The sequence below is a fragment of the Tachyglossus aculeatus genome, chromosome 1, assembly GCF_015852505.1.
Source record: "Tachyglossus aculeatus isolate mTacAcu1 chromosome 1, mTacAcu1.pri, whole genome shotgun sequence".
In the NCBI taxonomy this organism is placed as follows: Eukaryota; Metazoa; Chordata; class Mammalia; order Monotremata; family Tachyglossidae; genus Tachyglossus; species Tachyglossus aculeatus.
Window position 1 is genome coordinate 73,937,117 of NC_052066.1, and position 15,836 is coordinate 73,952,952.

Below are 15,836 nucleotides of genomic sequence, written 5' to 3' on the forward strand. Positions count from 1 at the left end.
CCTCCTCTGTAAAATGGGGATTAAGACTGTGATCCCCACGTGGGACTGGGACTCTGTCCAACCTGATTTGCTGGGCAAATCACTTGATTTCTCTGTGCCTCAGTTACCTCCTCTGTAAAATGGGGATTAAGACTGTGAGCCCCATGTGGGACTGGGATTCTGTCCAACCTGATTTGCTGGGCAAATCACTTGATTTCTCTGTGCCTCAGTTACCTCCTCTGTAAAATGGGGATTAAGACTGTGAGCCCCATGTGGGACTGGGACTCTGCCCAACCTGATTTGCTTTTATCCACCCCAGAGGGCTTAGTACAGTGTCTGGCGTATAGTAAGTGCTTAACAAGTACCGTCATTATTAAGGGACGATGGTTGGGGATGAGGGCATGATGGGGTTACTTTGGTTTTCCGGGTTATCTCAGCAAAAGGTGTAACGTATCCCTATCTTGTTTTCATTATGGGTGGTTTGGAACTTGGAATATTCCTGTCCCGGCTTCAATTAGTTTCGATCATTAAAATATCCAAATTGTAGTTTAATGTACATTAGATAACATATTGGAAAAAGAAAATCCCAACCCAAATGACTCATTACCTTAGAATGAATTTTGTCCTTCCTGAAAGCGACATCTATAGTGGAGCTGTGAGTGATATAAGGTTATATTAAGAAAAATACATTATTTGTAGAAGACAGTAATTGAATAAGGCTCCCAACCCAGTGATTTAAATCAAATCCACCATGATTAAGCTTTTGCTTCCCTTTTTTGTGTGGAGATTATATTTTAGTCTCTATATTCATTCATTCATTCAATCGTATTTATTGAGCGCTTACTGTGTGCAGAGCACTGTACTAAGTGCTTGGGAAGTCCAAGTTGGCAACGTATAGAGACGGTCCCTACCCAACATTGGGCTCACAGTCTAGAAGGGGGAGACAGACAACAAAACAAAACATATTGACAGAGAACAAAACAAAACATATTAACAGAATAAAATAAATAGAATAAATATGTACAAGTAAAATAGAGTAATAAATACGTACAAACATATATAAATGTTGGATACATGTCTATATCAATCAATCAATCGTATTGAGCGCTTACTGTGTGCAGAGCACTGTACTAAGCGCTTGGGAAGTACAAGTTGGCAACATATAGAGACAGTCCCTACCCAACAGTGGGCTCACAGTCTTAAAGGGGGAGACATGTCGCCAACTTGTACTTCCCAAGCGCTTAGTACAGTGCCCTGCACACAGTAAGTGCTCAATTAATACGATTGAATGAATGAATATTACTGCTATTTTTTATTCCTTTTACTTTTATTAATTTTGCTGCCTTTGCCCAGTGTCCATTTATAAAGGCTGCCAAACTATCCACACCGTAGTGCATTCTGTTTGATATCTGCAGAAATAGGTTCTTTTTAGGAAATGAATTTAGTTGAATCTAACCAATAGAATCAAACAGCAGCTTTGTTATTTGGAGGTGTTCCTATATATCCTGTATATGAGGCAGGAAATAGTCTTCTTTTTTTTTAAATGACATACAATAAAGGTCTTCTGACTTGAAATGAATTTGGAGGGACTATGGCATGGAAAGATTGGAGTTTACCATATTAACAGAATAAAATAAATAGAATAAATATGTACAAGTAAGATAAAGAAATAAATAGAGTAATAAATACATACAAACATATGCATGTTGGATACATGTCCATATGTCGCCAACTTGTACTTCCCAAGCGCTTAGTACAGTGCCCTGCACACAGTAAGTGCTCAATTAATACGATTGAATGAATGGTACTGCTATTTTTTATTCCTTTTACTTTTATTAATTTTGCTGTTCTTGCCCAGTGTCCATTTATAAAGGCTGCTGAACTATCCACACCGTAGTACATTCTGTTTGATATCTGCAGAAATAGGTTCTTTTTAGGAAATGAATTTAGTTGAATCTAACCAATAGAATCAAACAGCAGCTTTGTTATTTGGAGGTGTTCCTGTATATCTTGTATATGAGGCAGGAAATAGTCTTCTTTTTTTTTCTAAATGACTTACAATAAAGGTCTTCTGACTTGAAATGAATTTGGAGGGACTATGGCATGGAAAGATTGGAGTTTACCATATTAACAGAATAAAATAAATAGAATAAATATGTACAAGTAAAATAAAGAAATAAATAGAGTAATAAATACATACAAACATATATACATGTTGGATACATGGCTATATGTTGCCAACTTGTACTTCCCAAGCGCTTAGTACAGTGCTCTGCACACAGTAAGTGCTCAATTAATACGATTGAATGAATGAATGTCACTGCTATTTTTTATTCCTTTTACTTTTATTAATTTTGCTGCTTTTGCCCAGTGTCCATTTATAAAGGCTGCCAAACTATCCACACCGTAGTACATTCTGTTTGATATCTGCAGAAATAGGTTCTTTTTAGGAAATGAATTTAGTTGAATCTAACCAATAGAATCAAACAGCAGCTTTGTTATTTGGAGGTGTTCCTATATATCCTGTATATGAGGCAGGAAATAATCTTCTTTTTTTTTTTCTAAATGACATACAATAAAGGTCTTCTGATTTGAAATGAATTTGGAGGGACTATGGCATGGAAAGATTGGAGTTCACCATATTAACAGAATAAAATAAATAGAATAAATATGTACAAGTAAAATAAAGAAATAGAGTAATAAATACATACAAACATATGTACATGTTGGATACATGTCTATATGTCGCCAACTTGTACTTCCCAAGCGCTTAGTACAGTGCCCTGCACACAGTAAGTGCTCAATTAATACGATTGAATGAATGAATGTCACTGCTATTTTTTATTCCTTTTACTTTTATTAATTTTGCTGTTCTTGCCCAGTGTCCATTTATAAAGGCTGCCGAACTATCCACACCGTAGTACATTCTGTTTGATATTTGCAGAAATATGTTCTTTTTAGGAAATGAATTTAGTTGAATCTAACCAATAGAATCAAACAGCAGCTTTGTTATTTGGAGGTGTTCCTGTATATCTTGTATATGAGGCAGGAAATAGTCTTCTTTTTTTTTGTCTAAATGACATACAATAAAGGTCTTCTGATTTGAAATGAATTTGGAGGGATTATGGCATGGAAAGATTGGAGTTCACCATATTAATAGAATAAAATAAATAGAATAAATATGTACAAGTAAAATAAAGAGAGTAATAAATACATACAAACATATGTACATGTTGGATACATGTCTATATGTCACCAACTTGTACTTCCCAAGCGCTTAGTACAGTGCCCTGCACACAGTAAGTGCTCAGTTAATACGATTGAATGAATGAATGTTACTGCTATTTTTTATTCCTTTTACTTTTATTAATTTTGCTGTTCTTGCCCAGCGTCCATTTATAAAGGCTGCCAAACTATCCACACCGTAGTGCATTCTGTTTGATATCTGCAGAAATAGGTTCTTTTTAGGAAATGAATTTAGTTGAATCTGACCAATAGAATCAAGCAGCAGCTTTGTTATTTGGAGGTGTTCCTACATATCCTGTATACGAGGCAGGAAATAGTCTTCTTTTTTTTTTTTAAATGACTTACAATAAAGGTCTTCTGACTTGAAATGAATTTGGAGGGACTATGGCATGGAAAGATTGGAGTTTACCATATTAACAGAATAAAATAAATAGAATAAATATGTACAAGTAAAATAAAGAAATAAATAGAGTAATAAATACATACAAACATATATACATGTTGGATACATGTCTATATGTCACCAACTTGTACTTCCCAAGCGCTTAGTACAGTGCCCTGCACACAGTAAGTGCTCAATTAATACGACTGAATGAATGAATGTCACTGCTATTTTTTATTCCTTTTACTTTTATTAATTTTGCTGTTCTTGCCCAGTGTCCATTTATAAAGGCTGCCGAACTATCCACACCGTAGTGCATTCTGTTAGATATCTGCAGAAATAGGTTCTTTTTAGGAAATGAATTTAGTTGAATCTGTCCAATAGAATCAAACAGCAGCTTTGTTATTTGGAGGTGTTCCTGTATATCTTGTATATGAGGCAGGAAATAGTCTTCTTTTTTTTTTTCTAAATGACATACAATAAAGGTCTTCTGATTTGAAATGAGTTTGGAGGGATTATGGCATGGAAAGATTGGAGTTCACCATATTAATAGAATAAAATAAATAGAATAAATATGTACAAGTAAAATAAAGAGAGTAATAAATACATACAAACATATGTACATGTTGGATACATGTCTATATGTCACCAACTTGTACTTCCCAAGCGCTTAGTACAGTGCCCTGCACACAGTAAGTGCTCAATTAATACGATTGAATGAATGAATGGTACTGCTATTTTTTATTCCTTTTACTTTTATTAATTTTGCTGTTCTTGCCCAGCGTCCATTTATAAAGGCCGCCAAACTATCCACACCGTAGTACATTCTGTTTGATATCTGCAGAAATAGGTTCTTTTTAGGAAATGAATTTAGTTGAATCTAACCAATAGAATCAAACAGCAGCTTTGTTATTTGGAGGTGTTCCTACATAGCCTGTATACGAGGCAGGAAATAGTCTTCTTTTTTTTTTAAAATGACTTACAATAAAGGACTTGTGACTTGAAATGAATTTGGAGGGACTATGGCAAGGAAAGTTTACCTGGACACTTTCTGTAAGGAGCTGTCTTATTTTGGCCTCATGATTTGGTCATTTTGGTTAACTTCAGGTTGTCAGATTTAATGGATTTAGGATTTTAACAGAAATTACTGTCCGTTGTCTTTAAGGCAGTCAGTCCTCTCTCCACTACTTATCACTTTCTCTCCCACTACACAGTAGCGCTCATATTTTGCTGATCTCAAGCCTCCCCACTCATTCGGCCTTGTCGCCTCTCTCTTGCGGCTGATCTCTTTTATCATGCCTGGGAACTCCCTGCCCCTTTATATATGTATATATGGTTGTACATATTTATTACTCTATTTATTTATTTATTTATTTATTTATTTTACTTGTACATTTCTATCCTGTTTATTTTATTTTGTTGGTATGTTTGGTTCTGTTCTCTGTCTCCCCCTTTTAGACTGTGAGCCCACTGTTGGGTAGGGACTGTCTCTATGTGTTGCCAATTTGTACTTCCCAAGCACTTAGTACAGTGCTCTGCACATAGTAAGTGCTCAATAAATACGATTGATTGATTGATTGATTATATCCAGCAGATCACTGCTCTCCCCATCTTTAAGGCCCTTCTAAAATTATGCCTTCCCCAAATCACTTCGCATCTCCTGCAGTCTATTCCTCCTCCGCCCCCACAGTCCGCCACTTCAGCCCTTCTGCATCGTCGTTTATAAACCAGCATGGCTTAGTGGAGAGCGCCCGGGCTTGGGACTCAGGGGTCGTGGGTTCTAATCCTGGCTCCGTCGCTTGTCAGCTATGTGACTTTGGGCGAGTCACTTCTCTTTGCCTCAGTTACCGCATCTGTAAAAGGGGGATTAAGTCTGTGAGCCCCACATGGGACAACCTGATAAGATCTCACCCAGTGCTTGGCACATAGTAAGCACTTAACAAATGCCATTATTATTATTATTAAGCACTTGAATACTCACACTCCCTTTTACACTAGTGTACATGCCTTTGCTTCCCCCACCTCTAATTTATAGCTAATCCTTCCCCACCTAGAATTTATTTTAGCGTCACCCCCACTAAATTTTAAACTCCTCGAGGGGCACCTCTGTCGTCCTATCCGAAGTGCTTAGTGCGGTGCTCAGCACAGAGTAAAGGCTCATTAAGTATCATTGGTTCTTCAAAATCGCGACACTTTATAACATATAACTAACTTGCAGCGCTACTGATGATCTCTTTTCCCCCCTCTAATAGAGCATGAGATTGTTAGCACATTAAAAGGCGTCTTGGTCCCAAGATGAAAATGTATCTCAAAGTGTTTTAGGCATCCTACTCTTCAGAGTCATCCCTCAGAGTCCCTCTCGCTTTCTAAATTTCCCTTTCATATTTTTTGTTCTCAAGGGACTTGAGACTCAAAACGTGTATCATGTGTTAAATCTTGAGGCAAACTTTTATTGTTTTTTGTTTCATTCAAGGTGTCTGCTGTAAGATGGAAATTCTAGTTGTATTTGCTGGACTCTGGCTGTACTCCTCCTCAGTAAAGGCAGATTCTAAAGCAGTTACAACTTCTCTTACTACTAAGTGGTTTTCTACACCATTATTATTGGAAGCAAGGTAAGAAGGCTGGTTGGTTAGTTCCTTGATATAGTTGAGTAAATGTACTCTAGTTAAACTACTAGTGTAATCTGTAGCAAACCATAAACAGTGCTTGGCACATAGTAAGAGCTTAACAATGCCATTATTATTATTATTATTATAAACCGTTTAAGAGCAAGTTACTTTCTGTATATCCCTGCAACCGTCTGCCTCTGAGCTTCTCGGACTGGGGGAGTGAATCCCTAGCAGCATTTTCATACTGATAAAAGACCTGAATGTATTTCAGGTGAACAGAAAAATCTTTTCAGAGCTGGAAATGGTAGTGAAATCTTCATCTTCCCACCCAAACCCGGCCCGCCCCGTGACTCTCCCATCACCGTAGACAGTACCGCTGTGCTCCCTGTCTGACAAATCCACATCCTTGGCACTGTCTTCAAACATTTCTCTCATTCAACCCACCTATTCAATCTGTCACCAAATCCCGCTGGTTCTACCTTCATGGCATCACTGGAATCCACCCTTTCCTGTCTGTCCAAACTGCTACCATGTTAATCCAAGCAGCTATCCTATCCCGCCCTGATTACCGCATCAGCCTCCTGCCTCTCCCCACTCCGGTCCATACTTCGCTCTGCTACCTGGATCATTTTTCTACGAAAACGTTCAGTCCATGTTTCCCCTCTCCTCAAGAACCTCCATTGGTTGCTCATCTTTCTTCGCTTGCTTACCATAGGCTTTATAGCATTCAGTCCCCTTTCCTCCTCCTACCTTACCTCCCTGATTTCCTCCTGCAACCCATCCCGCGCATTTCACCCCTCTAATACTCACTGTACCTCAGTCTTGTTGATCTCACCACCGGCTCCTTGTCCTCTGGGCTTGGAACTCACTCTCCGTATTTCAAAGCCTTATTTAAAGCCCATCTCCTTCAAGAAGCCTTCCTCAAGTAAGCCCTCATTTCCTCTTCTCCCACTCCCTCCTACATCACTCTTACACTTGGGTTCGCACACTTTATTCGCCCCTTTCTCAGCTCCGCAGCACTGAAACATAGCTGTAATTTATTTATATTAAAGTCTGTCTTCCCCTCGAGACTGTAAGCTTGTTGTGGGCAGGGAATATGTCTATATGTACTCTCCCAGGTGCTTAGTACAGCTCTGTGTGCACAGTAAGCACTCAATAAATGCCACCGATTGACCAATTTTGAGGGGACATATTTGATCCAACATGAGGGTTTACTACAAAGAGTTTCTTTCCAGTTTAGGTTTTCCCTTCTGTACCCTCTATTTAAGCCGTGTATCAAGGCCCTACTGAGAGCTCACCTCCTCCAGGAGGCCTTCCCAGACTGAGCCCCCTCATTCCTCTCCCCCTAGTCCCTCTCTCCATCCTCCCCATCTTACCTCCTTCCCTTCCCCACAGCACCTGTATATATGTATATATGTTTGTACATATTTATTACTCAATTTATTTATTTATTTTACTTGTACATATCCATTCTATTTTATTTTGTTAATATGTTTGGTTTTGTTCTATGTCTCCCCCTTCTAGACTGTGAGCCCACTGTTGGGTAGGGACTGTCACTATATGTTGCCAACTTGTACTTCCCAAGCGCTTAGTACAGTGCTCTGCACACAGTAAGCGCTCAATAAATACGATTGATTGATTGTACTTCGTAAAACCTTGCCTATGCTGCTCTCTGACCTCCGACCTTGGACCGTGTCCAACCCGATTTACTTCTATTATTTATTCAATCGTATTTGAGCACTTACTGTGTGCAGAGCACTGTACTAAGCGCTGTCCACCCCAGCGCTCAGTACCGTGCCCGGCACATAAGAAGTGCGTAACAAATACCACAATCATTGTTATTTGTTACCTCATTTCCGTCCCGCTTCTTCCCCTCCAGAAGTAGCGTTCCAGGGAAACTAGGGGCGAGAAAGAATGGGCAGATTCAAAAAGGTTAAGGAAGGATATGTGCTGAGGAGACTTCACTTTTCCAGGATGGGGATTGGAGACTTCACTTTTCCAGGATGGGGATTGCTTGGGATGAAGCGGTCATACCACCGATAAGGGAGGCATTTCTTACCTGGTGACACTTGCTTCGGTATAGGTGAATCTGTGTTTAGGTATATCTATCTGAATCTTACTTGTTAGGTTACCGTTTTGACTATTAGCAGGAGCAGTGTGGCCTTGTGAAAAGAGTAAGGGCTTGGGAGACGTAGAGGACCTGGGTTCTAATCCTAGATCCACCACATGCCTGCTCTGAGCAAATCGCTTAACTCCTTTGTGCCTCAGTTGCCTCATCTGTGAAATGGTGATTCAATACCAGCTCTCCCTCCTACTTAGATCTGAGCAAATCACTTAACTCCTTTGTGCCTCAGTTGCCTCATCTGTGAAATGGTGATTCAATACCAGCTCTCCCTCCTACTTAGATTATGAGCCCCGTGCGGGATAGGGACTGTGTCTGAATTGATTGTCTTGTATCTTCCCCAGCGCTTTAGAACGGTGCGTGACAAATAGTAAGCGCTTTGACTAATATTATTGTGATTACTATAGTGGGTTTTGTTAAAGAACAGAACGATTTGCTTGGTTCATTCATTCAATCATATTTATTGAGCGCTTACTGTGTGCAGAGCACTGTACTAAGCGCATGGGAAGTACAAGTTGGCAACATATAGAGGCGGTCCCTACCGAACAGCGGGTTCGCAGTCTAGAAGGGGGAGACAGACAACAAAACAAAACATATGAACAAAACAAAATAAATAGAATAAGTATGTACTAGTAAAATAAATAAATGAAGAGTAATAAATACGTACAGACATATATACATATATAGGTGCTGTGGGGAGGGGAAGGAGGTAAGGCAGGGGGCTGGGGAGGAGGGGGAGAGGAAGGAGGGGCTCAGTATGGGAAGGCCTCCTGGAGGAGGTGAGCTCTCAGTATTCATTCATTCATTCAATCGTATTTATTGAGCGCTTACTGTGTGCAGAGCACTGTACTAAGCGCTATCTTCTGGGTGCTTGATAAGTCTTAAGAAACGGGACTCAGTACCCTGTGACTGACCCAAAAAGCCTTCCCTTGTTGGATTGGGCCGTGGATCGGTCGCCAGGCCCTGCCTGACGGAGGGTGGCCTGCGTTCTCCTCTACTTTTCAACAAACGCCACACCTCTGGCTGTACTGTGCGCTGTGTGATGTTGTGCGTGTGCATGGACGTCTTTAACGTTTTGGGGACGAGCTCCAGTATTCCCCAGGAGCAACCTTGAGAAGTGGTATGGCCTGGGCGTCAGAAGGACCTGAGTTCTAATTCCGGCTCCGCCACTTGTTTGCTGTGTAACAAGTCGTATCACTTCTCTGAACCTCAGTTTCCTCATCTGCAAAATGGGGATTAAGACTATGAGCCCAAAGCGGGGGAGAGACCGGGCCCAACCTGAGTAGCTGGTATCTGCCCCAGTGCTTAGAACAGGGCCTGGCACATAATAAGTGCTTAAATACCATAAAAATCAAACAAAAAAACCTGTCAATGTATGCAGGTGAACCAGAAGTGAGAGTGGGCCAGACAGGTCTGGATTGCACATTCTTGGGCTGAGAATTTTTCCGCTTCTCAAGAAAGGTGACTTAGATAAGGGCATTTGGTTTTGGTGTTTACTGACCTTGGATAAATAAATAAAAGACTTGTCCGCTTCATTCCTGCTGGTTAGCTCAGTCAGTGAACGAGTGGTATTTATGGAGTGCTTACTGTGCGTGGGGCAATACAATACAGTTGGTTTAGACACAATCCCTGTGCACAAGCAATTTATCAATTTATCAGTCAGTCCATCGTTTTACTGAGTGCTTACTGTGTGCAGAGCACTGTACTAAGCTCTTGGGATAGTACAGTATAACAGAGTTGGTAGACACAGTCCTTGCCCCCAACAAGCTTACAGCTAGAGCGGGACACTGACAGTATAAATAAGAAAATTATGGCTAATTAGGTAAATGCTGCGGGGTTGAGGGGGAGTGGTGAATAAAGTGCGCAAATCCAAGTGCTTATAGATTATAGAGAGGGAGACCGACATTAAGTTAAATTACAGATGGGTATTTATACTTAAATGGAGCTTGTTTGGGGGGGTAAAGTGGTCGACGGATAGAGACTCACATTTGTTGGCGAATCTGAGAGAGGGCGATTAGGGAAAATGAGGGTGCCTTGAGTCCTTCCTAAAATCTAAATAATAATAACAATGATGGTATTTGTTAAGCGCTTACTGTGTGCCGAGCACTGTTCTAAGCACTGGGATAGATACAAGGTGATCAGGTTGTCCCACGTGGGGCTCACAGTCTTAATCCCCATTTTACAGATGAGATAACTGAGGCACAGAGAAGTTAAATGACTTGCATCTGACAAGTGGCGGAGCCGGAATTAGAACCCACGGCTTCTGACTCCTTTCATTCATTCATTCATTCATTCAATTGTATTTATTGAGCGCTTACTGTGTGCCTGGGAAGTACAAGTCAGCAACACAGAGGTTGCTATAGATGGTCCCTACCCAACAGTGGGCTCACAGTCTAGAAGGGCGAGACAGACAACAAAACAAAACATATTAACAAAATAAAATAGAATAAATATGTACAAATAAAAATATATATTCATTCATTCATTCCATCATATTTATTGAGCGCTCACTGTTTGCTGAGCACTGGACCAAGCGCCTGGGAAGCACAAGCTGGCAACATCCAGAGACGGTCCCTACCCAACAGCGGGCTCACAGTCTAGAAAGGGGAGACAGACAACAAAACAGAACATATTAACAAAATAAAATAATTAGAATATTTTGTTTTATTAACAAAATGAAATAATTAGAATATGTACAAATAAAATAGAGCAATAAATATGTACAAACATACACACATATACACAGGTGCTGTGGGGAGGTATATATATATATATATCTCCTGTATGTATACATTCTGTATATATGTACACATGCCTGCACGCACCTATTACTCGATTTATGTATTTTATTTGTACATATTCATTCTATTTCATTTTGTTAATTTGTTAACATGTTTAATATGTTAACAGTGGGCTCACAGCCTAGAAGGGGGAGACAGACAACAAAACAAAACATAGTAACAAATTAAAATAAATAGAATAAATATGTACTAATAAATATATATATATATATCCTGTATATATGTACGTACACATTTATTACTCTATTTATTTATTTGTACATATTCATTCTATTTATTTTTTTTGGTTAATTTGTTAATATGTTTAATGTGTTAACAGCAGGCTCACAGCCTAGAAGGGGGAGGCAGACAACAAAACAAAACATACTAAGAAATTAAAATAAATAGAATAAATATGTACAAATAAAAATATATATATATACCCTGTGTATATGTTTGTATGTATTTATTACTCTATTCACTTATTTATTTTATTTGTACATGTTTATTCCATTTATTTTATTTTGTTAATTTGTTAATATCCTTTCCACTAAGCCACGCTGCTTCTAAATGATTGAGCTTTACCTTGATCTTCCTGATGATTTATTAGAATCGGCTGAAGAATTTGCAGATGTTTTTGGGTAATTTACTTGTTTATCCACCAGGTTTTACCCTGCTGTTCATTCCCTTCTCCCATTCTAAGTAATTTATTTCGCCATTTGCAATTTTTCCTATGTAAGAATGTCCTGTTGGGTTTATTATTATTATTATTGCTATTATAATTATTAATAATAACGTTTATCAGACACTTAATATATGCCTGCTGATCAGAAACAGTTCCTACCTCACATGGAGCTCTTAGAGGGAGGGGGAACAGGTGTTTATCTCCTTTATTACCGACGAGGAAGCTGAGGCACAGAGAAAGTAAGCACGTGGCAGGGTTGGAATTAAAACCCAAATCCACATTTATCAGACACTTAATACATGCCTGCGGATCAGAAACAGTTCCTACCTCACATGGAGCTCTTAGAGGGAGGGGGAACAGGTGTTTATCTCCTTTATTACCGATGAGGAAGCTGAGGCACAGAGAAAGTAAGCACGTGGCAGAGTTGGAATTAAAACCCAAACCTCCCGACTGCCAAGCCTGTGTTCTTTCTAGCAGGCTATGTTAGGGTTTTAAGATTTAAAAAAAAAAACCTGGACCGTCACTCGTCTTCTGTTTTTTATTTGCCCATCTGCCCTCCCTCTCTCCTATTAATTCAATCGTTAATTCAGTCGTATTTATTGAGCGCTTACTGTGTGCAGAGCACTGTACTAAGCACTTGGGAAGTAGAAGTATAACGTATAGAGACGGTCCCTACCCAACAGTGGGCTCACAGTCTAGAAGGGGAAGACAGAGAACAAAACCGAACATATTAACAAAATAAAATAAATAGAATAGATATGTACAAGTTAAATAGAGTAATAAATATGTACAAGCATATATACATATATGCAGGTGCTGTGGGGAAGGGAAGGAGGTAAGACGCGGGGGGGATGGAGCGGGGGAGGAGGAGGAGAGGAAGTCGGCAACATTGATTAATTCAATCGTATTTATAAATTAATTCAATCGTATTTATTGAGCGCTTACTGTGTGCAGAGCACTGTACTAAGCTCTTGGGAAGTACAAGCTGGCAGCACATAGAGACGGTCCCTACCCAACAGTGGGCTCACAGTCTAGAAGGGGGAGACATACAACAAAACCAAACATATTAACAAAATAAAATAAATAGAATAGATATGGACAAATAAAATAGAGTAATAAATCCGTACAAACATATATACATATATACAGGTGCTGTGGGGAAGGGAAAGAGATAAGACGGGGAGGAGGGGGAGAGGAAGTCGGCAACATTCATTAATTCAGTCGTATTTATTGAGCACTACTATTTCATTACATTTTTTTTAGTCTTTCCAGACCCACCTGCCTGACTACTTTCCTATTATCTCTCCATGGCTCTCTTCCCTTGCTACTTAAAATCTGCTAAAGTGGAAAGTGCAGCTGCCCCGCAGAAGGGTTTTCTGTTCACTGCTTCACTTCGAAGCCCAGCTTTATCTGAGCCTCGTGGGAACAAAACGAATCAAGCGGTTGTTTCAAGGCAGCAGAGCCGAGCTTACGGCAAAGATTAGCCACCTGCCAGTGTTCAGCTCTTTAACCGCAGTAGGGACTTTTGTGCAGTACTGATAATAATAATAATAATAGTAACTGTGGTATTTGTTAGGCAGTTAGTATGTGCCACGCACTGTATTAAGCACGCGGGTGGATTGACGATATCAGGACGGACACAGTTTTCGTCCCTCACGGGAGCCACTTTCTTAGGAGGAGGGAGGACAGATATTGGATCCCTGCTTTACAGATGAGGAATGTGAGGCCTAAAGAGGTTAAATAACTTGCCCAAGGCTTCACCGCGGATAAGCGGTGGAGCCGGGATAAGCACTCTCCGGCCCAGGTTTTCTCCTAGGCCACGCTCCTTTTCTTTTCCTTGCACTTCAGGGTAAACTCAACTCCTCAGTTCTCCTTTCACACGGGGATTACATTCAGGACGATCTCTGCAATGTGGAAAACATAGATTATAGCGTGCAAGCCGTAGCTGACACTTCCCATGGGTACGTGACTTCTGACATTGCAACTCACTAAATCCAAAAAGACATGTATTGTCAGAAGATCATTCTCAGTTTCACCCAGTGAAATACTGAATGCTTATCAATCACCAGTCAGTGGTGTTTATTGAACATTTAGTATTGGAAGAGCAAGCAAGCAAGCTAAAGGGGCCAGCACCCATCTCCTGAGAAGTTCCAAATTGATTCTGAAGGAAAGCACCCTGCCCAGCAAATCTCGTCTGCTCCATTTCCAGTCGATTGTCCTGGAAAAGAAACATTCCGTTGCTAGTTTCTCTTTAGCATTTTCTAATCCCCGTCCAAAACACATACAGATAATGCAAATGAGTATAAATTTGTTTTTGGTATACTCCTCTTTCCTACCTCTTCAGGGGTCATTTTGTACCGGGGCTTCAATAACCGGGGTAGTACCATCTTGAATTCTCCGCTGTTTGCACAGGATTTCCTTGTGGTCGTCAACACCGTCATGGAATTTGGGAGCATTCTGTTGTGTTGTGCTCTCCCAAGCGCTTAGTACAGTGCACTGCACACAGTAAATGCTCAGTAAGTGCAACTGACTGATTGCTAACTAATCTGTGCTCTCAAGGATTTAATAATCTAATGAGGGAAACAAGCAGGCACAGGTGCTATCCTACTCTGCCCTCTTTGTGCTTCTAATTAGTTCATTGGAAATAGTGTTAGTGAAAAAGTGCTCAATGAAATATAGTTGTCCAGAGGAGAAGACTAAACTGTATTGATGTGTTCCCAAAATCCAGTTGATAATAATAATAATAATAATAATAGCATTTATTAAGCGCTTACTCTTACTGTTCTAAGCACTGGGGAAGATTACAAGGTGATCAGGTTGTCCCACGGCGGGCTCACAGTCTTCATCCCCATTTTACAGCTGAGGTAACTGAGGCTCAGAGAAGTTAAATGACTTGCCCAAGGTCACACAGCAGACATGTGGCGGAGCCGGAATTCGAACCCGTGACCTCTGACTCCAAAGCCCGAGCTCTTTCCACTGAGCCACGCAGCTGATGAAAGCAGTATAATTAAAAATGGTTGAAAACATAATAGAGTTGCATGATCAAGTAGCCATGCAGATATGTCCCAATAATAAAATATTTTGTTAGTTTTTTTTATGTGTGCTGACAGGTTAACTAAGGGATTATCTATGTTGATTAGATTTTCCATTTTCTAATGCTAAATTAAAATGCACTTCGCCCAAGGTGGAGGGAAGGGAGGTTGGAGGTTTTTAGGTAAAGGTAAACCTGGCAGTTATCTCAAAGTGAAATCAGTCAGTCAATCAGTGGTATTTATTAAGCACTTACTAGGTGCAGAGCTTGGGAGAGTAAAATTCAGCAGCTTTAGCAGACGTGTTTCCTGCCCGCAATGAGTTTACAGTCTAGAGGAAAGAGCACTGTAGGGAATACTACCAGCGCTTAGAACGGTTCTTGACACATAGTAAGCGCTTAACAAATGCCATTATTATTATTATTATTATTGCTAACATTCAAGAGCGCTTTCACTGAAGAAGAGTGGTTTAATTGTTACATTCACTGCGAATGAAAGCGAAACCAGATCCAACTGGTAACAAAAAAAAGTACCTTGTGGAGAAACCGAACTGAAATATGCATCAGTGAGGTGATCATCAATCGTATTTATTGAGCGCTTACTATGTGCAGAGCACTGTACCAAGCGCTGTACTAAGCACTGTACTAAGGTGACGATTAGCTGCGATTGCCCATCGGCAATCCCTCCGCACATCCGCCAAGCTAGCTCTCTTCCTCCCTTCAAAGCCCTACTGAGAGCTCACCTCCTCCAGGAGGCCTTCCCACACTCAGCCCCCTTCTCTCCCCCTCCCCGTCCCCCCCACCTTCTACTTCCCCTCCCCACAGCACCTGTATATATGTTTGTACGTATTTATGACTCTATTTTATTTGTACGTATTCTGTTTTATTTTGTTAATATGTTTTGTTTTGTTGGCTGTCTCCCCCTTCTAGACTGTGAGCCCGTTGTTGGGTTGGGACCGTCCCTATATGTTGCCGACTTGTACTTCCCAACTTGTACAGTGCTCT

At 40.2% G+C, this 15,836-nt stretch overlaps 1 protein-coding gene across 1 annotated transcript in view; it reads left to right on the forward strand.

Moving 5' to 3' along the window:
• The window catches only part of UGGT1 (UDP-glucose glycoprotein glucosyltransferase 1), a 171,703-nt gene that overhangs the window by 21,212 nt on the left and 134,655 nt on the right, over positions 1 to 15,836 (forward strand). Inside the window, exon 2 of the mRNA XM_038752651.1 lies at positions 6,081 to 6,219. Within this exon, the coding sequence (XP_038608579.1) occupies positions 6,095 to 6,219 (125 nt within the window). The 5' untranslated portion in view covers positions 6,081 to 6,094. The remainder of the gene's footprint in view (positions 1 to 6,080; positions 6,220 to 15,836) is intronic.